Raw genomic sequence first — 25,850 nt, 5'->3', positions numbered from 1 at the left:
TTTTTCCAAAAATCTAGCTCCGTCACATTCGAGGGTTTATAGTTATGCATCTTTGTGCAAAAAATCATAAAGAATGAAAGAGCCAATCTCGAGAAACGCTAATACCTAAGTAATTGATAGTGTGCTTATAAAAAAATATCGAATTTGGCCAGTTTTTCTATAAAAACAAGCCAAACAACCAAAATTTCATGTCTAAACATATAGGTCATGTTCAGACATGAGAGTTTAAGTTTAAGGCGTAAGTAGTACTAAGTTGATATGAGAATTAAGAAATACAACGACTTAATTGCTATTTCATCTTTTAGATGGATTACATAAGAGAGGAAAAAGGAATCCCCTTTTGAATGTTTGAGTGGGGCTTCGTTTTTGATAGAGGAGATCGCAAACAGTTTTGTTGCGGAGTATGGGAATCTCCATACTTCGATCCATGATATTCTCATTAAAAGTCCATTAGCTGCCTAAATTGCTAGAGACGCTCCGAGCGTCTCTAAGTCATAAATTTCACGTTCTCCTTTCATAACTCACAAAAGGAGCATGCTTTTCACTTGCGAACTCTGATTTCGTCCATTCAGAAAACTGTGATAATATCGTAAAAACTTTTTTTTTAAACCAGAGGGTGATTCCTTTTTAAACTTTGGTTTAACTTATGAGGAGTCTGCAGCTAAATACAAAAGGAATATAAAAGAAACATGTAGACTTAATTACTTTAAACCTTGGTCTGAACACGACCATATATTTTTTAAAAGTAAGCCCTCATGAGCAAAAAAAACATCTATCTCATAAAAAAATTGAGTAATTTGACTAAGAACATTGATGTATGCTTATTAATAGTGATTCTTATAGATAAACATGCGGTTTTTGAGCCAAAAAAATTTTTTTGCAAAAATTCGCTTAAGCCATCTATAACCTACGATGGTATCCTACTTTCATGCAAAAAATCAGAAAAAATTAACGACCTAATTTTTCACAAAGTCCAAAAAACCCGTTTTTTAGGCCGGTTTTTGGCCCAAATTTGCCCAAAAATTTTTTTTTTGAAAATCGGGCTCCGTCACATTCGAGGGTTTATAGTTATGCATCTTTGTGCAAAAAATCGAACAGACGAACAGACGAAGGAACGGACAAAGGTTAATTTATAGGACCAAAAAATGATGCGTAGAGTTTAGTCTGACAACAACTTTAAAACATAAATTTATGACTGATATATGCATATAAAAATCTTCGTAAAAAATCTTAAAATCAACCGTTTACTTCTATTGTGCTTAATTTCAATAACAACCCAGAAATGTACTCTTAGGTTCCAAATAAACGGGATGAGCTGGAGTTTTTATAAGATACTTCACTAATTGGTGGTTTGAGGTAATAGAGATGACGCGTTCTTTAAAAAAAGTAACAAAATTGTTTTTACTACATGTTAACGACCAACCAAATCAAATAAGAGCTTGTAAAAACTCCAGCTTGTCCCAAATAAACGGCCACCCCCCGCTTGTAAATTTTCCAACCCCCCCGGACCTTATTAGGACCCCCCGTTTATTAATTTTTAAGAATATTTCCAGCTGTCAAAGAGAAGGCCCCTTATTTTGCTCTAAATAGCCTGATTTTAGGCTATATTAACCTTATTTTGGGTTTTCAGAAGAACAATATCCAACCTCCCGGCAATTAAAGTCTGTCTCGAAATAATTTGCAGCTGGAGAAAAAAATGGCTGTAACTTTTGATAGAATTCGAATCAAGTTGCGGTTTTGTGCTCGTTAAAAAGATATTCGTGAGTGGAATATTATCAAGTAAAAAAATTGAGAAAAAAAAGGAAAATGAAAATGAAAAATGAAGAAGAAAAAATCAACTTCTTGTAGAAATGTGGTATAATTATCATTTTCACAGAAGTGATTCTTCAATCTTAGATCATTATCACTGTCAAAAAATTTTTCAAAAATATTCATTCAATCAAAAGATATCAAACAAAATTTGTTGCTGGTTGACTCTATAAAGTAGTAAAAAACGACAAAAAAAACGAAAAAACCTGCCTTTTGTCGATCAAATTTAGGTCTCCTTCCCCGTTTATTAAAATCTCGAAAATTTTCCACCCCCCCCCCCTTTATTTGGAACCTAAGAGCTCGCCTAAGAGTACGAGAATACCCTGTAATAATCAAGCACAAAGGAAGTTAGCAAAATAAATAAAAACTTTACATTGTAAAAAAAATTAAAAACCTACAGTTCATCTCGATCAAACCCCTCAAAATATGGAACATCAGAAAAAAAGTATATTTGCTTGCCAAACATCTGAGCACACTTTTTTAAGCAATCAAGGCTCGAGGGTCCTGAAGTCAGCCAAATGAATTTCACCATCTCGTAAAAAAGAAGCTTTTTTAGAAAAATCTAACTAATGAAGCTAACTATCGCCCTTGACCTAAAAATCTTTACTATGGTATACTATAAGGGATGGTTATGGGGAATTTCTCAGAGATTGAGCTAGCAATTTAAGCCCTGAGCCATAAATCTGGGTTGCTAATAAAAATTTGTAATAATTTGTGAAACCTAAAATCTTAAAAAACTAAAACACCAAAGGTAGTTCTTAATATCATCTTTCGTCTAGTCTTCTAAAAAGTCCGCTCAAGCTGCGGCGTCGAAGCGGAATGTGAGCGATGGGGTTGATGTTGAGGCGTGGCTAGGGTGGGGGCGGATCCGCCATACATATAACCTCCGCCACCACCACCAGGCGTCAGTTGTGGTTGCGATAATTTCAATGATTGGTGTAGCTGATCGATTCCCTCTTCTTCATCTATTTCGTTCAGTTCTTGGTAAGCCCGCGTGTAAATTTCGAGCGCTTTCGCGTAAAACATCATCTCGCTCAACATAAATTCACCAAACACTTTCTTCAAATCTCGAGTTTTCTGTCTTTCGAAATCGGAAATTTGATCTTTCAAAGTATTGGCGGACCGGTTCGCTTCTTCGGCAGCTTTTTTGAATTTCGTTTCAGCTTTTGCGAGTTCAAACTGTTGTGTGCTTTTGGATTTGACATTTTCAAAGGATTTGTGTTCCCTGACTTCCTTTGTGTGGGCTGTGTTGTGTTGTTTGACATCCACACGTGCTTGTTTACATCGCGTTTCATACACAGCGAATCCTTGAACAACACGATTCTCTAAACGTGTTACAAGCGCGTTTCGGTGATCTTGAACCGCGGCAAAACATTCAGCAAACGCGCCTAATCCTTGTTGCAATGCAGGGACTTCTGTGCCCGCGTATTGGCGCAATGATTTCGAGAATTGATCGCCAGCATCGCGGAGTTTTGCAGATCGAACAGTGTAGAGGTTGATGTCTTGCACCATCTGCGGAAAATGGTTTTCAATCTTTTCGATGTTCTCCGTTACAACTTTATTCTTCTGCTCTCCTGAACGAATCGATGTCTTCAAATCCCCTGTAAAGATAAAGAAGAAGATTTGTGATAGGAAGCAGATTTCTTTCAGCGTGAGACCCAAGTGAACGTCAAAAATCTTCCACCGGTGTCGAAAAAAACCTTGAAGTTTGATAATCCTATCTAAATCAAAATACCCATCTATTCCTTCGCTTTCTATCTCGTAGAGAGAGAGAGATGGGACGAAGAAGCAGATAACAAACTGTAACATTTCGCAGAGAAGTGAAGAGGTAGACGCGTACACATGATATAATCTTCATCTTTGTTTTCATCGTCACGACGTAGAAGATCATCAACAGTTTTTTCGACAGTTTTATCATCCTTTATCAGTTCATTTCGGTTGGGTAAATCATTGTTATTATTCCTCTCCCCTTCATCACGTTCATGATTTTCGAGTTCAGACACTTCTTCATAATAATCTTCATCTATCTCAGGTGAGGAAATCATCTCTCTCGCTTTTCCAACATATTCCTTCTCAACCTCTTCCATCGCAAGTCAAATCCACAAAAGATCTCACTCAATCAACCAAGCTTCATAAAATGTTTCAATAGCGATAATATTACATTAAGAAAAGCCTCTTCTTTCACTTTTTCACATTCACGAAAAAGTGTAAAAATACATGAAACGCTGCAGTTCATATAATGAATTATTTAGCCTATACTCTAATGTAGCTACAAAAGAAAACTCTAAATTTGCATGCACAGGCTAATAAATTATTCAACTTTATATGGCTGTTGAGAAATATAAGATGGGATCCATTACTACTGTGTCAGGCTAGTATCAACTTGAATCATAGTTTTCTGATTTCTCCTTGCTTCTTTGTCGACAAATTAAATTCGAATTCTCGAGAGTGAATTTCTAATTAATCGAATTAAGATGACACAATAATAGCTGGCAAAGACATAATGAATGTCTTTCCTCCATGCTGGGTCAACAAGAAGTAACACCCTTCTTTAAAACACTGAAACTTCAACACCTATAATCCTAATATAGCAAACATTATCAAGGGGCAAGGCGGAGGACACTATTGATAACTGGTTTTTCAAATTGTAGAACTGATTAAACCATCTGATTGCTCTCGACGAGAAGATGGGGTCACTTTTGAAATCAAGCATTTTTGATGGAGTCAGCTTTTGTTCATTAATCGAAACACCGACCAGCACATCATGACCCCCCTGATCATAGGCTTTTATATGGTTTATTGTGATTAGACCAACAGTAATAAAGGATTTTTAAAATCAGAAAAATAGCTGCATAAGGAAAATTAGTGTTTCAAGCGATTTTCAAGAGCTCGCCATCAGCTAGTCTTTAGACTTTTCTGTCCATTTTCCTACACACATTTTGGACTTTGCATCATCGAAAATCTTGAAATATCTTATAACAGCTTATAAACATCCATCGGGTCGTAAATTTAAGGGAAAACAAAAATATGTTCATAATTTCTTCCCCTATTACCACTAGGCTCAATAATTTGATGTTAACTAGCCTACGTTTTGGGGGCCCAAAACCTGCATTTTAACAACCATGGTGTACTGTAAAAATTTTACCAAACAAATTCTACCCAAAACCCTCTAAATCACATTTCTAAACTAGGGTCAAAATTTTGTATTCATATTTTAAAGAGATCTCGATAAATCGCCAAAATTGCAAACGTACGTTTTGGGGGCCATTAGAAAAGAGATTTAAAGATATATCTTTAAGAGATTGAAAAATAGTGTTGAACATTTTGAAAAGAACTTTCGGGAAATAAAGTAGAGATGTTAAAGTTTTGCATGCAGAAATTTTTTTTCGTAAAACCTCTTTTCCTCTAGATTTGAGAGAAATTTTAGATTCGATCGACGTTTTGGGGGTCACATACTGTAAGGGCTTTCTTTTTGTTCAATGCTACCCTACTTTTTCAAAGTTGCCGTCCTAGATGCTAAAGGTCCCTTTTATCTTTAGAGAGGCAGCGGTCATAAATATCATTATAATACACATATAGAAGAAATAATCGCTATCTCATTCCCTAGTGTATTGGGCTCTTCCAGAAAAAAACTTGAATATGAGGGGGTGGAGGATATAACATTATTGGGACCCCAGGCAATGTGACTTTTTATACCCCCGGACAGCAGATCTAACCCCCCCCCCGGACAAGCATCAGTTGACTCCCCAGACATTCATAATTACCCCTAAACAGGGCAGTTTTGCCCCATACAAGGCAAATTTTGTAGATTTTTCATTAACCCCCGGACAATATATCCAATATATCCTCCCCCCCCCCCCCCCCCATGTACTAAAGCCCATTCATATAAGAAAATATATATTCTGATTTCATCCATTTCCAAGAAATCTGTAAATCTCTACGTTTTACTATTCTTTCTCAGCGGTTTCAGATTTTGCATAACATTTCCCAATGATGTTCTTTTCATAAGTAAGTAAACCCCCGGTCAATCCTCCATAAAGCCGAAAAAAAGAACATGGGAATATGAACATACATTGAAATGAAGGAGGAACGCGTAGTAGGAACGTTTTTTGTAAAAAAATACAATATTATATAACGAAACGGCCATCCCTTTGCTAAATAACAATACTCGCTTTAAATGTGTTAACTTTTAATTTCCATGCCATTTCATCAACTGAAACTTCAATTTTAACAAATTATATATCGTTGAAAAAATAATTGAGTGAGAAGAAACATTTTAATTCAGAAAATGATGAAAAATTAAGAAAAACGAATTTATCCTTTGGTACTACTAACTTGGTACAGAGGTACTTCGAAGCATCCCAATTTCAACAAGACGCCTTAGCGGCGTGAAGGCCCAGCGATTGTCTTACGCTTATGCGAAATACGCGTGTAAATTTTTTATCTGACTGTGTTTAATTTACGTAATTGCGAGGTACATTTTCTTTATGTCTGAATCTGATATTGGACGCTTTTTGTACTATTTTTCCTGTTACAACTACCTTTTATATAGAGGTTTAAAATTTGAACTAATTGATTAGGAACTTATAAAAGTGGTTCAATTATTTCGCTAGGTTGGTATACACAGGGAAATAAACTAAAATAATGTTTTTCCTTTGAAGAGATAATTATTTGTATGAGGGTGTTTGGAGTTTAAATCTTATAGTAGTAGATCTTTAACATGGGAACTCATAGGTAACCGACAATTAAAAAAAAATAATACTACATATATACAGCTGCATAAACTACGCTTCAAAAAATTATAAAAATTTAATTAAAGTTACAAAACGCACCATAATAAACAATCCTTTAATTTTTCATTAAATCTTAATCATATTGTTTTAATTGTTGAAAATAGCCAACATTTATTAGACGATGATCTCATATTTACTGAGAAATTTCAATGTTGACAATTTGGACAAAATTCACAAAAACAGTATGGCATTCTAATTTTGTTTAAGATTTCAATTAATAGTATACTGTATTAAGCAAAGGTAGTCAAAAGATTTCCCACAAACAGTTAGTCGCATTAGCATCCCACCGAAATGCGTATGAAAGATTAATGCTGCCATTGCACTATATCGGTTACTTGACTCGGAAGCAAAAAAATGCATCACAAAACTTCTAATAGGATTCATGAAAAATAAACTGCGCTTTTTAATGAAATTAACATTTTTATGAGAAATTACCAAAATTTTGAGCCATAGATGAAAAAATTTGAACCGAGCCAACGTTGAAAACTAATTTGAAGAACAACTTCTCAAGAAAAAAATATTCAGGGGAGAAGACACCCACCTAGATCGACATGCACCAACAAATAGGCTATTTCCCCGGAATTTTTTCCCGACCTGAATATCTCCATTATATTTTGAAAAAGAATTTTCCCATAAAACAATGAAATGTACGATTGAAGTAAAGATGGCAGGTGAAGCAAAGGATGGAATAGTTAAAAAAATTCAGACAATTTTGCGACTTCCTGACTCAAAATAATCGGAAAATTAAGAGAAATTATCAGTCGGTCGGACGACAAACACAAGTATTTGTAATTGTGGCCTAAACCAATCTAGATATTGGTAAACAATGACTGTTAGCTGTAAAATCTGTAAAGTTATCCGTAACCGAACAAATCGCTACATGGAAGGTCACATATCTCAAATATCTTTGGTCGTTTTTAAGCATTCCATTTGCCTGGACCTTTAGACCTTCAAATGATACCAAAAGTGCAATCAAATCTACAGTATATAGAGTTTCTTCAGGAAATTTGCAATTCAATTTGATTGTCCATTCTGTTTGATTGGATATGATATTGACTCGAAAGTTTGACTTTTATAGCGTGACCTGACCAATCCAACGTTTGCTCTGTTTTGTTTTTGCCATATATCAATTTTGTTTAACTGTATATCAATAAGTATTTCATACAATACATATATACATCTGTGATAAAATTCTACCCAAAGCTGATATGATAATCAGATTGTCATACTCATATAAAAGTTCAATAAGTTTCACGGTGTTTCATGCATCAATCATGTTGGCATGGCACAATAATGTTGAATAACATCAATGTAAACAATGGTAGTAAAAACTTGCATGAAGATCATAATCATCCGCCAGCATGATTCAACACCATTGACTTTTTGGAAATTTTATTTCCAGTCACCAACCATTTCATATTGATTTGTCTTGTTTTTCTGGTAAAAAAGTTGTTAGTTATACTTAGTTATTGATTGCTCACTTAATACTCGAGCAAATCTTAATATGAATCAAATAGTTGTGTCATGTTGGCATGAATGAAGAAACCAAGCTTCAACGTAAGTTTGTTGTTTTTTGGATGCAGGCATCAGCCATCTTTTGATTAACTTCCTTGGAATTAAATTGGAATTCCTGTCTTATCTTTTCGTTATCCTTTCCAGTCAAATACATTCAGTCGGGTTCATGTTGAATGTACTCCTGACTGTATTATATCTAACATTACATAATAACAGAATAATAATAGAACAACATAATGTATAATGCAGTAGTATAATATACAATTTGCAAACACCGTAGTATAATATAACATATTATGTAATTCATTTAAACACGAATACATCCAGTCGGGTTCATGTTGAATATATGGAAGCTTTAGCCTGTAAACCATAAAACCCGTGTGATGCGCGAACACAGGGGAGACCCTAGCGTAACAGCAAAGGGCTAATGAAAGGCCCATATGCTATCGCTGGGCCAATAATAGTTTTAATTCATTATGAGAAACACTTACACACTTTACACACTTACGCACTATAAAGCGAAAGGACTTACATTATCGGCCCTTTTCACCAGCCTTTATTTGTGTTATTTTTTTGGCTTGCGATGAATTAACGGCTATTTCGTAAAACGGGGCTCCTTTGCGCAGAAGGTTGTACTTTATTTCACTACTATATAAGGTCCTAATTTGCGTAAGATTTAAGATTGGCTGTGATGATTAAAGGGACGGCGTTAATTTGGGGTGCAAAGATTACCAGAAGACCACGGAGCCTTCATAAGTTTATCAGTTTGACTAAGTTACGTAACTTCCATTATCATGGAACATTCGATTTGCGTAAGGAACCGCCTCTTCAAAATTCCATAATGGCGGATTTTTGCAAAGGTACGTAAATTTGGTAAAACCTGAAAAATCAGAGATTTAGGTTATATAAAGAGGAGAACAAAAGGAAAAAGTCATTGGTAAATAGCACTAATTGGGGATTTAGAGAGAACTATAAGCCGCTAGCTATATATAGTTTCATCATCGACAAACACTCCATAACTATTATACCCTCCTACCACCAAGTGGGAATTATCTAGTCTCGAACTTTAAAACCACTTAACAAACCATTTCGGACAAGGCTTGCAAAATGAACGTGAGAATGCGACAGACAGCATCGATCGTTTTTATTGCATTGTAACTTTTCGAACGAAAGCAACCGTTGAGCTTTTAATCCGCTTATAACATAACAACTTACTCAACATCTTCAAAAGAATAGAGATTCTGGGCCTACTACTGCAGTAGTGTCGCACTACTATGAAAAACTCATCTCCCGTACTTAATTTTTCTAACATTCTTATATGCGATTGACGGAAAACTTCAAAATAAAAAAGCAAAACGGGACCTTTGAAAGGTTTATTTTGGGGTGGGGGGGGGGGTGAATAGTTTTTTCCAAATTATAATTTTCAAAGTTATTTCGTAAATCTCAACTCGGAATTATTCTAAACTTATAACAGATGTGACGAAATGCCGACCTGAAATGAAACCTCAATTTATCAGATTTGACGACGGCATCATTCAGTAATTCATTAAATTAATTATGACGACACACTCCAAATAACTCGGAAAAAACGCAAAAATTCCAGGCCCCAAATTTGGCCCCTCTTTTGACTGATGAAGAATAAGATTACGTCAGTTCTTACGTTAAGTTACGTCAGTTCTTACGTCTGCTAATCAGACCAAAAGTGACAATCTCAAATTCAATTTTTCTTCTAATATTTCTCCGAAACGGAGATTTTGAAAACTTCAATCATTCCTCATCTATTTCGTTTGATGTTACCCTAAGAGGTATCTGAAATATTCTTATATGACGTATTACCCCAGAAAACGCTTAAGCTCTAAAGGAGCAGGCCTTTTTTACCATAGACGAGGGTTGGCCGAATTTGCCGACAACAGTTGAACTTCTCTTATTGCGTGGAATGAAGATACTATATTATACAAGTAAAGTAAGAACGTTGAATTTACACCAGAATCAAACAGTGTTACGGTTAAATATGTGGAAAAGTTGATTTTACCTATCTGATATAACTTTACTTGGATCGCCCCAAACTTCAAACATGGTCAGGCCTGATTTGGTAATGCAAACTTTCTAGATGTTTAAATATCTACTCGATCTTCAGTTCGTCAAAATATTTCCTCGTTTTTATTGTTTTTTAAAGTTCCCCATCTTTTCCTCGACGTCCCAAAGGATTGCCCCCTTTACTTTCCACAACACCACGTTAATGCATACACGTGACCATAATGCTATAATTTTTTAGCGAAAAGCTTTTGCTCAATTTTGAAATAAAACTTTGCTGTTTTTTCTTTAATTTAACTTTTGAAATGGCAAAATTTCAAAGATTAATGCTATAAAATACAACAAAACAGAAATTTTTAATGTAGAGTGGGGTACCCAGTTGGTGTGAGTTTATAAAGATCCCCGTTTATTTATATCGGCAGTATATTTTGCTGAGATTTCTTTTCGCATTCAAATAGTCACTACCGAAGGGAGTACAAAACACTTATTTGATTTAGTTTTTTATTAATAACGGTTCGAAAATCGCTTTATAAAAGCTGAAACCTATTCGATATCTGTGGTAAAATTCAACATTCTCTATTTATATTTGCGAGATAGAGAGTTGAAAAAAGGCAATGTCATTTTTCGCAATTTTGTCTTTTTTGCAAATTTCTCTCCAGCACCAGTTAATTTTGACCCCACTTTGATTTAACGTTAGAATTGCTTACACTACAATGACTTTTAATGCTATTTTTAGGTAGCACGTCAACTGGGTAAGTGCTATTCTTTCTCGGTACCCGGTCTTCGATATCTTCTAAAAGATGAAAGTTTTTGCAATGAAACTTTTTTTAATTGCTAGAGGAAGAATCCTTCTCCGCGTGAACTAATTTCTGGCGAGGAAAGATCTTATTTTCTTGACATAAAAGGCTGTTACAATAAAACGTAGAAATAATAGAACTTTTGCGAAAATTTGCATTTCTTCAAGTACTGTTACAAAGTTGTGCACCCTAACTGCTATGGTGGATTCTTATTCCTAACTTTTTCTCTATAAGCCACTAAAAGATACCCCTTTAAAACTCTGATCCTCTTTTTCTCTGAAACGCTATAGATTTTGTCCAATTAGTACCCAAAGTCGAAATTTACGCCAACTGGGTTATCACACCAACTGGGTACCGCACTCTATATATGCTTATTAAAAGAATGTAGTCGAGAAAATGTATAGTCTAAACGAGAATATACATATTGCGGTTGGGATATACCACGACATTTAGAGTAAAAGCCGAGAATGTAAGACAATATGAAACAACGTTTCTTCATCAATTTGAAGAACATTTGGGCATAAATCAAAATGAGGGATTTTTTTCTGCGCTGATAGCAACACCTGATTCTAGACTTGAAAATTAAAAGAGAAAATGGAGTTGTTAGAAATTTGGCGGAAATTGGTATCCTGTTGTTTGCACAACTCAATGTGGGTCTTTTTGCAAAAGTCAGCATTTTTGATAGGCCGGGATAAGGAAACTGTCTCCGAAGATCTCAGCAAGAAAAAAACGGCGGTTAACATGAATCTGTTAGAAGCTTGAAATACTTACAAAAGACGTGCTTACAAAACCTGTATCAAAATATTAAAAATAGAAACTAGTTCTTTTTTGACGCGTGAGCATCTACTTTGAATTCTCCTAGTAGGGGTCAGAATACATGTGAAATAAGTCCCGTTCGATTTTTCTGATAAAAGCACTTTCTCAACGGATTTGAGATATTTGACCTTAGTAGAACCCAAAAAAATAGGGTGGCAATTTTTTTAATGTCGTTTTGGGTATTTTACAGACCAGAATGGAAACGCCCTAAAAATCACTTATTTGGCAATATCTACTCGAAATATTAGTATTTTTCACTGAGATTTTGACTGGACATAGGCATCAGTAACAGGTAACTTTCCCATCCATCAAAAAAATTATTTCTTTAAAAGCGTGTATTTTACAGACCAAAGTCTATTTTGAGGTTTCTAGTCAGTAAAATGTCTCAGATTAATTTTTTTTCTTCGAATTTCTAGTTATAGCTCCCTCTTACTAATGTCTAAATACTGGGGTAATTTCAAGTCGGTCGGGCAATTAGTTTCCGAGTAATCATGATTTTTATAATTTACAGACCAGAATTTTGAAGTTTTGACCAAAACATTAGGTCACTAGGTAAATGTTACATCACAAGGAGAAAATTCAAAATTTACTTTTCTTATTATTTTGAATCTTGTTTATTATTTCGAATTTCTTATCTTCAGTAATATTTTCAGAATCTCAATTCTCTCTTTTTTTTAATTAAACAATAAAAAGTTGAATATGCAAATGAACAACGACACGGACTTTGAAAAATGTATAATCTGGCAAGAAACAGACAAACGGAAAAGCTTTGAAAGAAGCGTTAAAAGAGAGAAATGATTGTAAAGACGTTAGTATTGTGGGGCTATACCAACGATTATCCGACTATTCCGCTGAACATTTACAAAAGAAATCAGCTAAATATCATGGAAGATGCTATAAATCGTGTACACATATTAAAACTATCACACAAGTACGAAAACGTTACGATGAAAGCTTGCAAGGCAAAGTTTCTGCACCGAAGACTGTTGTTAGACGACCTGAGAAACGACCTTCAGATGCTGTTGATCAAAGTGTTTGCAAGCGATTGAGATCTTCATCCGGAACGATATTTAATATAAGGATTTATATGTAATATGTCAGAAGTATCGCCCAGAATCGCTACACACAGTTGAATTTTTGGAAATGGGCAATCGAATGTTTGAGGTTTCACGTAATCTAACTGACAAAACACTGTTCATCCGACTTAATTCAATTTCGGCTGCCGATGATGGGGTAGCTAATGATGTTCGTTACCATCGATACTGCTGGGTAGATAGTCAGAGACAGATGGAAAGGATCAAAGGAAAGAAAGTAACATCAAACAAGGTAGAAATCTGGCAAAAAGAATTATCCATCTCGTTGATTCGGAGATTCGTACATCCACAGTATTAAACATGAGTGACATAAACGATGCATACAATGACTTCCTCGATGCTCAGTCAACAGTAAAAGATCACAAAAAAGTTAATCTTAAAACGTTGCTAAATAAGAACATTACCGACATCGAGTTCACGAAACCAGAACAAAAGAATCAGTCGGAAAAAGTTTCAATGTTGTCAACAAAATATGATGCTGCCGATACTATTTTCTGTGCAACTAGTCACGATATGAATGTTTTGTTCAAAGCTTCCAAAATTGTTCGATCAGAATTGTTAAATCATTCGAAATGGAAATTTAGTGGAAGTTTGAATAATTTCGATATATCCTCACCTTTGAAATCTTTTGTGAAGTGGGCAATCGCTGGCCCAAGAGAGAATATTGCGTCCAAGCGAAAGATCGAGGAGATTAAAACCACAACAAATTCGACTATTCAAATGTTGATCGGTGCTGTCAAAACAAACGACCAAGTTCGTACAAGAAAATCAGACGATACAACGAGAACTACCAACGATTTAGGTTTTTATAATACCAAAGAGACCCCTAATATGGTTGGCCTGGGGATGTATGTTTACCAGAAAACCTGAAGCAAAGAGGTTATTGACACTCTTGCTAAAGTTAACAGTTCGATAAATTACAAAAAGTGTGCGAGCTTACAAAATCAACTTGCAAATCATGTATGTAAAGTGATGGATGAGAACTAAGGCTGTTACATGCCACCAAAAGTTAAATGTTGAGAGTGGCGAGCGTCCTTATTTTGTAATTGACAACAGCGATTTCGAGAACGATACACCTGATGGAAAAGGAGAGTTCCATGGTACAGGGATGATCGCGTGCCAAAAATTTACCGAAAACTCGCAATCACCATTAAATTTCGAGAGAGTTAAGTTAAGTAGACCTGAAAACAAAATTCAAGGAAGACCACTTTTCCAAGGTCTATCAATGCAATCCACCAAAACCGCTAAACCTTACCTTCAAGTCCGATCTGAAAATTGATCTCGAGCCTCTGAAAGAGTTCCAGAACGAAAACCTCAACCTGGGTATTAAGAAAGTACCGCGATACCAGCACCGCCCTTGATATACCTACTTGGTCTGCTTACAACTCGTTGACAACGGACGCTTTACCAAAAACTACGTGCTGCAGTTTGCCATTGCTGAAAGGGTCTCCTACAGATTGGAGTAATCTTTACACATCATCGCTAAAACGAGTCCAGCAAATCAAAGACACTGTCAATCCAACAAAGAAAACCATTGTATCTGTAGATCTACAACTGTACAATAAGTGTTTATTATTGAAAGCAAACGAGGACATTGCTAAGAATTTAATTTTTCGAATGGGAGAACTACATTCTGTGTTTGCCATGTTGAAAGTAATCGGGAAATACATTGAGAGTAGTGGACTTGATCAAATCTTTGTTGAAGCAGACGTGTATGGTCAGTGACAAAAGGACAAATAATCGATGGTAAGCACATGAAGCGTGCAGTTGAAGCTCACACCATGCTGTATCTTGCAATGTGCCCTTCTTATTTTGAAAATGCTATCAGTACCGACAAAAATATCGCCAAACCTTTGCAACAAATTGAAAGATTGGAAGGCGTTGGCAAGCAAATCCACAACAAAGCTTTATCGATCATTGCTAATCATGGAGTTACCAAAGCACTCGAGAAAGTCGATTCTTCTTTAACCATGCAGGCCCTCTTTTATCGCAATTACATGAGAATGGTGGAAAACCTTCTCCTCTTTATTCGAGCCTCCAGAGAAGGTCAGTGGTCAGCTTTATTTTTGCTCACGACCAGCTCAACTATGCGAGATTGACGCCGGTTTACCTGAAAGAAATGCTCACTCTAAAAAGCGAAGATCGTGACACTTGGAATTTCTTTGAAGCCGGCAATTTCTCCGTAAACAAACCGCCCTGGATCGATTCGTTTTGACTGCTCCACAGATGTCTCAAATCATCGAGGAATTCTTTGAAAACAATTGTATCGGATTGTAGCACTGCCCGATGCATCTGTCGAAAGAACAAACTCATTTGCACGGACATGTGTACAGTAAGTGCTCTGACGACTTTGAGAACGATGGTTGCGATGATGATGACGACGAGGACTTAGTGATAGGAAATGAAAGTGACGAGGACGTTAGCGATGACGAAGAATAAATATGTTTCTCATCAATCTTTCTCTTGAAATTTCATAATTAGATATTGTTGTACATACTTTAATGTCAGAAAATTTCGCGAATTTCACGAATGACCCCTCAATTAACGAAATTAAATGGTCACTAAAATCTTTTCGCTGATTCGCAAAAATTAATTCCCACGAGACACAGTTTTCAGGTTTTCTTAGTCATTATTTGCTTATTAGGGACAAGCCTTACGTTTTAGCAGAGAAGTTTGTATTCATTGATTCTTGTTTGCAAGGGGCTTTTATAGATAAATTTGTTTATTTTGATTCAGAAAAGCTTTATTTTTGACATGAATTACGTGATTGTAGAGTGTTAATATATTCTGGTCTGTAAATTACCACGGTGGACTATCATAAATATTAAATATTTTTTTCCCTCAAAGATAGAAATGCGATATGGCAAAAAAAAAGAAAAATCCCAGCCAACCATTTTAGGAACAATTCGATATTAGACGGGGAAAAAAGATAGATTTTTGGGCCTTTAAAAATTCGGGTCAAGCTGGAGTTTTTACAAGATACTTACAAATCAGAGATGCTTTGAGCATAGAACTTTTTCCTATCGTATACAGTAGAATTGATTTATAAAATACAGAACAGATAGGAGGTAAATAAAAGATAAATACCTCAAGCGTCCACAACACTCTCCAAAGTATCTACAACCCCAGGTCCCGAGGTCCCGAAGTCCCGAGTTGAACTGTGCCAACACTCTCCAAAGTATCTACAACCCCAGGTCCCGAGGTCCCGAAGTCCCGAGTTGAACTGTGCCAACACTCTCCAAAGTATCTACAACCCCGGGTCCCGAGGTCCCGAAGTCCCGAGTTGAACTGTGCCAACACTCTCCAAAGTATCTACAACCCCAGGTCCCGAGGTCCCGAAGTCCCGAGTTGAACTGTGCCAACACTCTCCAAAGTATCTACAACCCCAGGTCCCGAGGTCCCGAAGTCCCGAGTTGAACTGTGCCAACACTCTCCAAAGTATCTACTCCCCCAAGTCCCGAGGTCCCGAAGTCCCGAGTTGAACTGTGCCAACACTCTCCAAAGTATCTACAACCCCAGGTCCCGAGGTCCCGAAGTCCCGAGTTGAACTGTGCCAACACTCTCCAAAGTATCTACAACCCCAGGTCCCGAGGTCCCGAAGTCCCGATGTCCCGAAGTCCCGAGTTGAACTGTGCCAACACTCTCCAAAGTATCTACAACCCCAGGTCCCGAGGTCCCGAAGTCCCGAGTTGAACTGTGCCAACACTCTCCAAAGTATCTACAACCCCAGGTCCCGAGGTCCTCAAGGGGATTAAGGCGGGTTCGTGGAGGTCAAAATCCTTGCAACGTTACAAATAATTTTCAGAAGCTCGTTTTGGGCTCAAACGAAGCGTATAACTAATTAGAATAAGATTCAGTCTAGGCAGATGTTTTTTCATTTTGAAATTTTGCGTAATTCGCAATAATCCTCAATTTTGCGCTATTTTGATGACGTCATAAAAATTGAAATTCCAATAACTTTTGATAGAATCATCAAAATAATTTCAAACTTTCACCAAAGATGCATTTCAATGCAGATTTTCAAAAGATTTCAAAAAATTTTCAAAATCTTGATGACGTCAGCATTTTTTAAGGATTTTAGTTTTTTGGCTGAAAAGTGATGACGTCATCAAATTTTATTAAAATTTTTTTCTAATCCTAAAAACATTAATAATATGCATCTTTGGTCAAAATTTGAAATTATTCTGATAATTCTATCAAAAGTTATTGGGATTTCAATTTTCATGACGTCATCAAAATAGCGCAAAATTGAGGATTTTTGCGAATTACGCAAAATTTCAAAATGAAAAAACATCTGCCTAGACTGAATCCTATTCTACTTCGTCATACGCTTCGTTTGAGCCCAAAATGAGCTTCTGAAAATGATTTGTAACGTTGCAAGCATTTTGACCCCGCCTTAATCCCCTTGAGTCCCGAAGTCCCGAGTTGAACTGTGCCAACACTATCCAAAGTATCTACAACCCCAGGTCCCGAGGTCCCGAAGTCCCGAGTTGAACTGTGCCAACACTCTCCAAAGTATCTACTCCCCCAAGTCCCGAGGTCCCGAAGTCCCGAGTTGAACTGTGCCAATTCTCTCCAAAGTATCTACAACCCCAGGTCCCGAGGTCCCGAAGTCCCGAGTTGAACTGTACCAACACTCTCCAAAGTATCTACAACCCCAAGTCCCGAGGTCCCGAAGTCCCGAGTTGAACTGTGCCAACACTCTCCAAAGTATCTACAACCCCGGGTCCCGAGGTCCCGAAGTCCCGAGTTGGACTGTGCCAACACTCTCCAAAGTATCTACAACCCCCAGGTCCCGAGGTCCCGAAGTCCCGAGTTGAACTGTGCCAACACTCTCCAAAGTATCTACAACCCCAGGTCCCGAGGTCCCGAAGTCCCGAGGTCCCGAAGTCCCGAGTTGAACTGTGCCAACACTCTCCAAAGTATCTACAACCCCAAGTCCCGAGGTCCCGAAGTCCCGAGTTGAATTATGCCAACACTGTCAAAACTATCTACACCCACAGGTTCCGAGGTCCTGAAGTCCCGAGTTGAACTATAACAACACTCTCCAAAGTATCTACAACCCCAGGTCCCGAGGTCCCGAGGTCCCGAAGTCCCGAGTTGAACTGTGCCAACACTCTCCAAAGTATGAACTCCCCCAAGTCCCGAAGTCCCGACCACGTAGTCCCGAGATATGACCTCTAAAGTCCAAAAAATGACGATTTTGATGACGTCAGCATTTTTACTGAGAGCAATAAATTGGAACATCGACAAGCTCATTATGTAGCCCTGATCATGAGCTTTCATAAAAATATATGGTTTAATATGTTTAGATCAGCCGTTGGCGAGATATAACAATTTTAAAATCGTTAAAAACGCTTATTTTTGCTGAGTCAGCACTTTTCTTCGATTTTAAAATCACATAACTCAACTCGGGGCCTCGGGGCCTGGGGTGTGGGTTTTTATGGGTGAAGAGAACATACATAACTCAACTCGGGACCTCGGGACTTGGGGGAGTAGATACTTTGGAGAGTGTTGGCACAGTTCAACTCGGGCCTTCGGGACCTCGGGACCTGGGGTTGTAGATACTTTGGAGAGTGTTGGCACAGTTCAACTCGGGACTTCGGGACCTGGGGTTGTAGATACTTTGGAGAGTGTTGGCACAGTTCAACTCGGGACTTCGGGACCTCGGGACCTGGGGTTGTAGATACTTTGGAGAGTGTTGCTACAGTTCAGCTCGGGACTTCGGGACCTCGGGACCTCGGGACCTAGGGTTGTAGATCTTTTGGAAATAATATTGATATAGTTCAACTCGGGACCTCGGGACCTAGGGGTGTGGGGTTATTTGGGTGAAGAGAACATAGCTCAACTCGGGACCTCGGGACCTGGGCTGTTTAATCTTTTTGGAGAGAATATTGATATAGTTCAACTCGGGACTTCGGAACTTGGGGTTAGAGAATATTTTGGAGGTATAACATATCGGGTGTGCTTGTTCCGTAAAATACACACAAAGAAAATCGCATCCCAGCTTGTAAAAACTCCAGCTCATCCGAAAATTCTGGTCTGTAAATTACAAAATTCACGATTACTCGGGAACTAATTGCCCGACCGACTTGAAATTACCCCAGTATTTAGACATTAGTAAGAGGGAGCTATAACTAGAAAGTCGAAGAAAAAAAATTTATCTGGGACATTTTACTGACCAGAAACCTCAAAATAGACTTTGGTCTGTAAAATACACGTTTTTAAAGAAATAATTTTTTTGATGGATGAGAAAGTTACTGTTACTGATGCCTATTTCCAGTCAAAATTTCAGTGAAAAATATCAATATTTCGAGTAGATATTGCCAAATAAGTGATTTTTAGAGCGTTTCCATTCTGGTCTGTAAAATACCCAAAACGACATTTAAAAAATTGCCACCCTATTTTTTTGGGTTCTTCTAAGGTCAAATATCTCAAATCCGTTAAGAAAGTGCTTTTATCAGAAAAATCGAACGGAGATGTATTCTGCCCCCTACTATCCTGTTTTTCTTTCGTTTTTAAACCTTCTCTCTTCGTTACATAACTTAACATGGTTGCCATGGTAGAGAGTTAGCAAACACAATAGGACATTTCACTATAAAAGAAGTCATCTTTCGTGAAAAATCATGTCTCTCAACTTACAATCTAGATGATTGAAGATGTACAACGAATGAATGAAGAAAAATAACAAATTTCAAAGATAAACCAATCAGCTTGCTTTGAAGCCAGACATCTCAACACGATTGAGGTTTGGTTTTGACCATTGAAGTCCAACCACAAGAAGAAGAAGGAAGCTTTAAGAAAACCTCAGACGAGAAACTTCTTCCCTAGCAAAACGAGATAATAGGGATACTGTTTTGAATAACAATCAATTAAAAGACCGACCGCAAGTCTGGAAAACAAACCGGGAAATTTTCCATCGCTTCAAGCAACATCAGAATAAAAAGAATAAAAAGTTAATCAGAGGGGACGGACTTAAACAAGGGAAGAGCCAGACTAACCAATAGAAATGATTATTGAGAACGGAACAAGTTTCAACATCAGTCAAATCAACTCCATCCACGAAGATGAGCGACGTAGTGAATCTATCTTCTTCATAGTTTCATATCTCATGTCTTCCTATTATGGCAACATCTTTGTCATCGTGGCGCTGTGGAAGACCAAAGGATGCTTCACACCAGTCAGTATCATGATACTGAACATCAGTATCGCCAACCTGGCAATCACCACCTTCCCAGCTCTTACCAATTTAATGGAGCTTTTCTGGAGCCGTTGGTTACTAGGGGAGACAATCTGTTACATCACAACATTCGTACAGTATTATTTCCAAACCGTCTCAAATTTTTGTATAATGGCCATCGCAATACAACGCTACCGAGCCATCGCAAGTCCAATTCAAGAAATGATTTCCAGTAAAAGACACACCAAATTCTTACTCGGGATGGCGTGGTCATTCGCAGCTGTGATCGCTATCGTAGCAACCAATATCCACAGCCCTCAACAAATCATCGGAGATCGTGAAACATGCTTCAACGCCTGGATCAATTATCCAGGAAAATCGGAATTCGCAATCGGATCAATCATTGTGTCATTGGTGCTGTACATAAACCCGATGTTTTGTATCACCATTTTGTACCTGAAGCTTATCATCCTTCTCCGAAGACGCTCGTTTCCCGGGGACAACAAGAACGAAGCGCAAATCAAGAAACGCAACAAGGAGAACGCAAGAATCGCCTTGATGTTCGTCGTCACAGTCGGTTTGTTTCAACTTTGTTGGCTGCCAACAGTGCTGCTACAAATTACGGTGGCTACTTTCTTTCAAGGACGCATCACACAGGCTATTTACGAAGCGGAGACCATCATCTCGGCAATCGCTTTCCTTTACAGTGCAATCACGCCATGGGTTTCACGACTTCTATCTCAAACTTGCGACACGAGTTCCTTCGACACGCCGAAAAGGTTTTCCCTTGCATCACAGTGGGTCACATTCAAAGGGATCGTGAAAGCACAATCGAGCAAGCTGTGACAGATGTTTGATGGAACTGTGCAAATAAAAGTCCAACAGTCAGCAGATGGGGAAAATTTATCACTTTCACCTTTCGACCTATAGGAAGGTAGGATATAAAGACATTGGACAAAAAATGAGAGAAGAGTACTGAACAAACCAAGGGGAAAAAGTAGTTCAGAAACCTAACCAGCATTGATACAGAAGAATGTGAAAGAAAACGAAGGGATTATGTCAACCACAAACGACTCAATTAATAAGCAAGAGAAAATCAACAGACAAAGAACTTGCAGATAACAAATACTCCAGACATGCTTACCGAAATTCTGCAACACATACGCGGATAATAGCATTTATGAAGTACTTAACGGCTTTTTCATTTGATTATATGGTAGTTCTAAGGTATTCTAATAATTGTATTATAAACATAACATCAGAAAAATATATCATAATTTGACTTAAAAAACTTTTGAAAAGTATTCTTTGTATGATAACGAAAAGAGGCGCACCCCTTATGCTGACAAAGCAGAAGAGTTTCTCAAAATTTATTCCTAAAATACGTGGGAGGGGGTTGTCTGTAAAAAGATTTATACGGAAATTTCAAAATTCATTCCCGTAGAGGCCACGCTACGTTTTACGTGAGATACACTCTGGTACAGAGTAGGGAGGGAAGTAGTTCTTCCTTTTGTTTCAAAAAATGCTGTGTAAGCAAATGTTAGGAGCGACGTTAATTGATGGCCTTATTAGATATCCGTCTTGGGGAAGTTCATCAAGGTTTGGAAGCTGTCTTCATCTATCATCAATGAAGGGACTGCCTAATAAGTCTGAATAAACTTTATCAATGAGCATTATGAAGTCACGGGAAAAGTTAATATGTCATCATGAATCTTTTTTTTTAATACTATTTTGAGTTTCTTCCTGTCCAACCTATACTATCATTTACACGAATTTCAGGGTTTCGTCATATATAGATAGATACATATGAGCCCTTCGAATGCATTCGGGATAGGTCCTACTCCCGAAAGAGTTGGCGTCACGGCGCTGAGACACACTCCGACTTGATAGACGCGAGCTGCCAAGCCATATATATATCATGACAATCAAACGACACTGGGAGAGCGATGCTCACGCGAGGCCGCGGCACGTCACGATGTCTGTCTCATTTACTCACATTCTTGCATAAGAGTAAATGGTACATTAAGGGAACTTATTTTGGCGGGAACTAATTTTGGCGGATTTGGCAAATTTAGACAAAATTCGCCAAAATTAGTTCCCGCCAAAATTAAATATTTTGCTCACTCGTCAAAATAAGTTCCCGCCAAAATTTAAGTTTTTGTTTTCTTGCTTAAATAACCCCTGAAATTCATCAAAATTGCTCAAAATAAGACAAAATAGAACAGATTTACGCCGTCATTCGCCAAAATTAGTTCTCACCAAAATTAAAAAATTTCATCATTCGCCAAATAAGTTCCCGCCAAAATTAAAAGTCTTTAAGATTTTTGCTGAACGCCAAAATTAGTTCCCGCCAAAATAAGTTCCCTTAAGGTACCGAATTTCCCTCACATAGCATGGTTTGACTCGGGCGAAGGTACATTTACTTGCTAAGTGAATCGTAGTGACATAGTGGGTATCGAACTCGGGCCTCCCAGGCGGGAGTCAAGGATGATAACTACTACACGCTATTTTTTCATCATGGATATTCTTAGCTTATTGGGGAAAATCATCCTGAAATATTCTTATGGTATTCTTAGTCTAGAATCCAAACCAAGCCTAAACGTAGCATGCAATCCCTCAAACAATTCGCAGACTTCGTAAGTTTCTACCCAGGGAATCTCTTGTCACTATATACAAAACCTATGTTAGACCACACCTAGATTATGGAGATATCGTATATGATCGTCCTGGTAATTCTACATTTTCTGAAAAACTCGAGTCTGTTCAATATGATGCCTGTCTTGCAATTACTGGATGCTTCAGAGGAACATCCAGAGAAAAAATATACCTTGAGCTAGGCTTTGAAAGCCTGGCAGACAGACGGTTAATTAGAAGACTCGTATTTTTTTATAAAATAATCAATGGCTTTGCTCCTGCTTATCTTACGAATATTCTTCCTCCCCAGAGAGGAGAGGAAGAACGCAATGCAGGGCGAAGGATAAAACCACCACTCGAGGCACCTTTCTGTAGAACCGAGCGTTATCGTGCCTCTTTCTTTCCTTTTTGCATAAATGAATGGAATAACCTCGGAGATCATATACGAAATCTTCCCACTATTAAGTCTTTCAAGCAAGCAATTCTCCGATTTCTCAGACCCAGTGCTAACTCAATTTTCAGAGCTAGTGACAACGATGGTGTTGTTCTCCTTAACCGATTAAGGGTTGGTTTCAGTCATCTTCGTGAGCATAAGTTCAGGCATAATTTTGCAGACACAGTTGACCCCTTCTGCAACTGTCGACAAAATTCAGTAGAAACAACACAGCATTTTTTGATGCATTGCTCTGATTACTCTAATGACAGACTTGTGATGTTTGACAGCCTTCTTCAACTTGACATAACCTTGTTTCCATTTAATCCCAAAACATTGTGTAGAATACTTCTTTATGGCGACCCCGATTTTAGCATTGTCCAAAATCATGATATATTGAGTATAACAATAAAATTTATCCGTGACACAAGCCGTTTTGGGGGACCGTTATTTTAGTCTTTTACTCTAACTGCTCTCCAAGCTCTTTTTGTTTTTGTTTTTTATTTTTTTGTTAGTATTTATCCTCTGTAGTAAGTTTTTTTTTCCATGCATTTATCAATTGATTTATTAATTTATTGTTAGCTTAGTTTGGGTTCCTTCCTCCTGGCGGTATGATCTGGTGGTCCTTTTGCGGGAGGTTAGGAACCCTTAGTTTTGTACTATTTGTTCGTGTTTCATATACTATAGATAAAAAAAAAAAAAAAAAAAAAAAAAAAAAAAAAACAATTTGGCTTTTTGTGAAAGTTTTAGCATTACTGGGGAATGATTGGCAATTTACAGGTAAATGCTCTAAAATTGACATTCTTAGGTTTCGTTGCAAAATCCGAAGATGGTGGTATTCTTAGCACATATTCTTATTTTTTTGGCTAATTTCATCATAAATATTTTTATAAAGTATATTCTTATAAAAGAAAAATCATGTTTACCACTATGCCTGAAATTGCGCAAAATCTGCTGAGCTAAAATGCTATGAAAAGTTATTTTCGTTTGTAATTTAACAAAGAACTTTTTGAAAATGACTATAAAAATCTAACGGCTACTAGATGCTCTATAGTAGGGGGGTGACAGTGTTTAGAACCAAACCAAATCTATTCAATTAGAAAATTCAAAAGCTTTTAAACTCTAGAGGGGAGCAGGACGCAGAAAGGGCACAAGGAAGGTTTTTTTTTACCAAATGATTGACAGGAGGAAAGGCTACATACGTTTCGAAAATTTTGTTATTGATTAGAATAAGGTTGAAGTTACATTTTGCAGCGGAAAAATGAGTAGCCAGTAGCAATGAAGAGTAAGAGTATTAACTGCATTTTCGTCTGCTCCCACTTTAGTTCTGTTTAGTTCCCAAATTACGAGCTCGCCAGGCTGAGAAGTTTAGTCATTTAAAATACATACAAATGACTTTAGAAGAGAGCCTGATAAAAATGTTCTCAACAATTCCAAATCTAAAATTTGTCTGTAAAAAGTTTAGTCGTTTCGAGTGTTAATTCTTACTTCAAAAATAATATACGAAGACGGCTTGTTAAATGCTGACATCATAAGTAGAAACCTCAGAAGCTAATTCAGTTCAACCTCTTAGGTAAAGGGCGGGTCGTACCCTGTAAGAATCATAATATCGAGAAGGGACTGGAAAGTCAAGCATGTTATTTCCAAACATTATGTAATGTGAGAAGAGGATCATTTCCTAGATGGACCAATGGTAGACCTTTTTTAATTCTAAGTTTTATAACTCAAAAGGTGATCAGAAAATTTGTAATAATGCATCGAGGCTATTAGTTAATGCATCCATAAGCGCTAATCCAAAAGCTTTCAGGGAAACGACTATTTTGGGATCTTATTGTTCACAGTGTTAACGTTAAGAGGTGTTCGGTAATCCATCTGAATCCACTTATGTAGGATGATATGTGTAATCAGAGAGAAAAGAAAAGCTTTAAGAGTAACTACGTTCAAACTAACACGGCCTTGTTTCAACGTCTATCTAACATTACATCATGGACGATGCGGATTGAATGCTAAATTGGGCTCTTCCAGAAAATTTTTGTACATGAGGGGTATGGATGATAAATTTGATATTTCATCCGAGGGGTAGTGAAGAATCTGCAAAATTTGCCTTGTTTTAGGGGCAAACTTGCTCTGATTAGGGGTGATTTTGAATGTCCGGGGGTCAACTGATGCTTGGCTGGGGGGTGAGATCCGTTGTCCGGGGGTCATAATTCACAATGTCCGGGGGTATATTTCTAAAAAATGTTATATCCTCCACCCCCTATATTCAAATTTATTGACGTTTTATTTTGCCAGCAGAACGATCAAGAATATTAAATCCCTTACCTGTTGAATAACTTCTTTGCTGTAATCCCATTGGCTGTGGTGATTGTTGTTGTTGTGCGAGGAAGCTCGGGTTCAGACCTCCAATATTGTTTGGTTGTGGAGGTAAGGATTGAGTTGACTGGTAAGTAGGTTGGTTATACATGGAACCGCCTGCGCCGCCGCCACCACGAAGGTTTGGTGAATAAAGTGGTTGGTTCCCAGTCCCATACATCCTTCTTTTTTCTTATTTTATTGTTTCTTATTTTTGCTGAAAAGGACAATTTGTGTTTATTAGTTCACTACCGAAAGCAAAACGAACAAATTCGCCTTGGAAAGCTTACTTAAAAATAATTTCTTTCTCTTAAAATCTGTTTTTGTTTTGCAAGATGTCTAAAGAGCTATTTCTAAATACAAGCACCCAAAGGAAAACACAAATATATAAGT

General features: G+C 37.4%; 1 protein-coding gene across 2 annotated transcripts; it reads right to left on the bottom strand.

The window, feature by feature from the left end:
* Positions 1–1,184: 1,184 nt before the first annotated feature.
* Positions 1,185–25,674, bottom strand: LOC136798759 (CBY1-interacting BAR domain-containing protein 1-like). Of its 2 annotated transcripts, none has more exons than XM_067055428.1 (2): positions 25,428–25,674; positions 1,185–3,410 (listed from the first exon to the last, which is right to left on the bottom strand). In XM_067055428.1, the coding sequence occupies exons 1-2, from the start codon at positions 25,636–25,638 to the stop codon at positions 2,593–2,595; spliced, it is 1,029 nt and encodes a 342-aa protein (XP_066911529.1). In that variant the 5' UTR covers positions 25,639–25,674; the 3' UTR covers positions 1,185–2,592. The 2 variants fall into 2 exon arrangements, with proteins under 2 accessions (XP_066911529.1, XP_066911528.1); XM_067055427.1 differs by lacking the exon at positions 25,428–25,674 and adding an exon at positions 3,650–4,164.
* Between the last annotated feature and the right edge of the window lie 176 nt (positions 25,675–25,850).

Source organism: Clytia hemisphaerica, unplaced genomic scaffold (genome assembly GCF_902728285.1).
Source record: "Clytia hemisphaerica strain Z4C2 unplaced genomic scaffold, Clytia hemisphaerica genome assembly, whole genome shotgun sequence".
In the NCBI taxonomy this organism is placed as follows: Eukaryota; Metazoa; Cnidaria; class Hydrozoa; order Leptothecata; family Clytiidae; genus Clytia; species Clytia hemisphaerica.
Note: the sequence above shows the minus strand (reverse complement) of the source record. Positions and strands in the feature narration are given on the sequence as shown.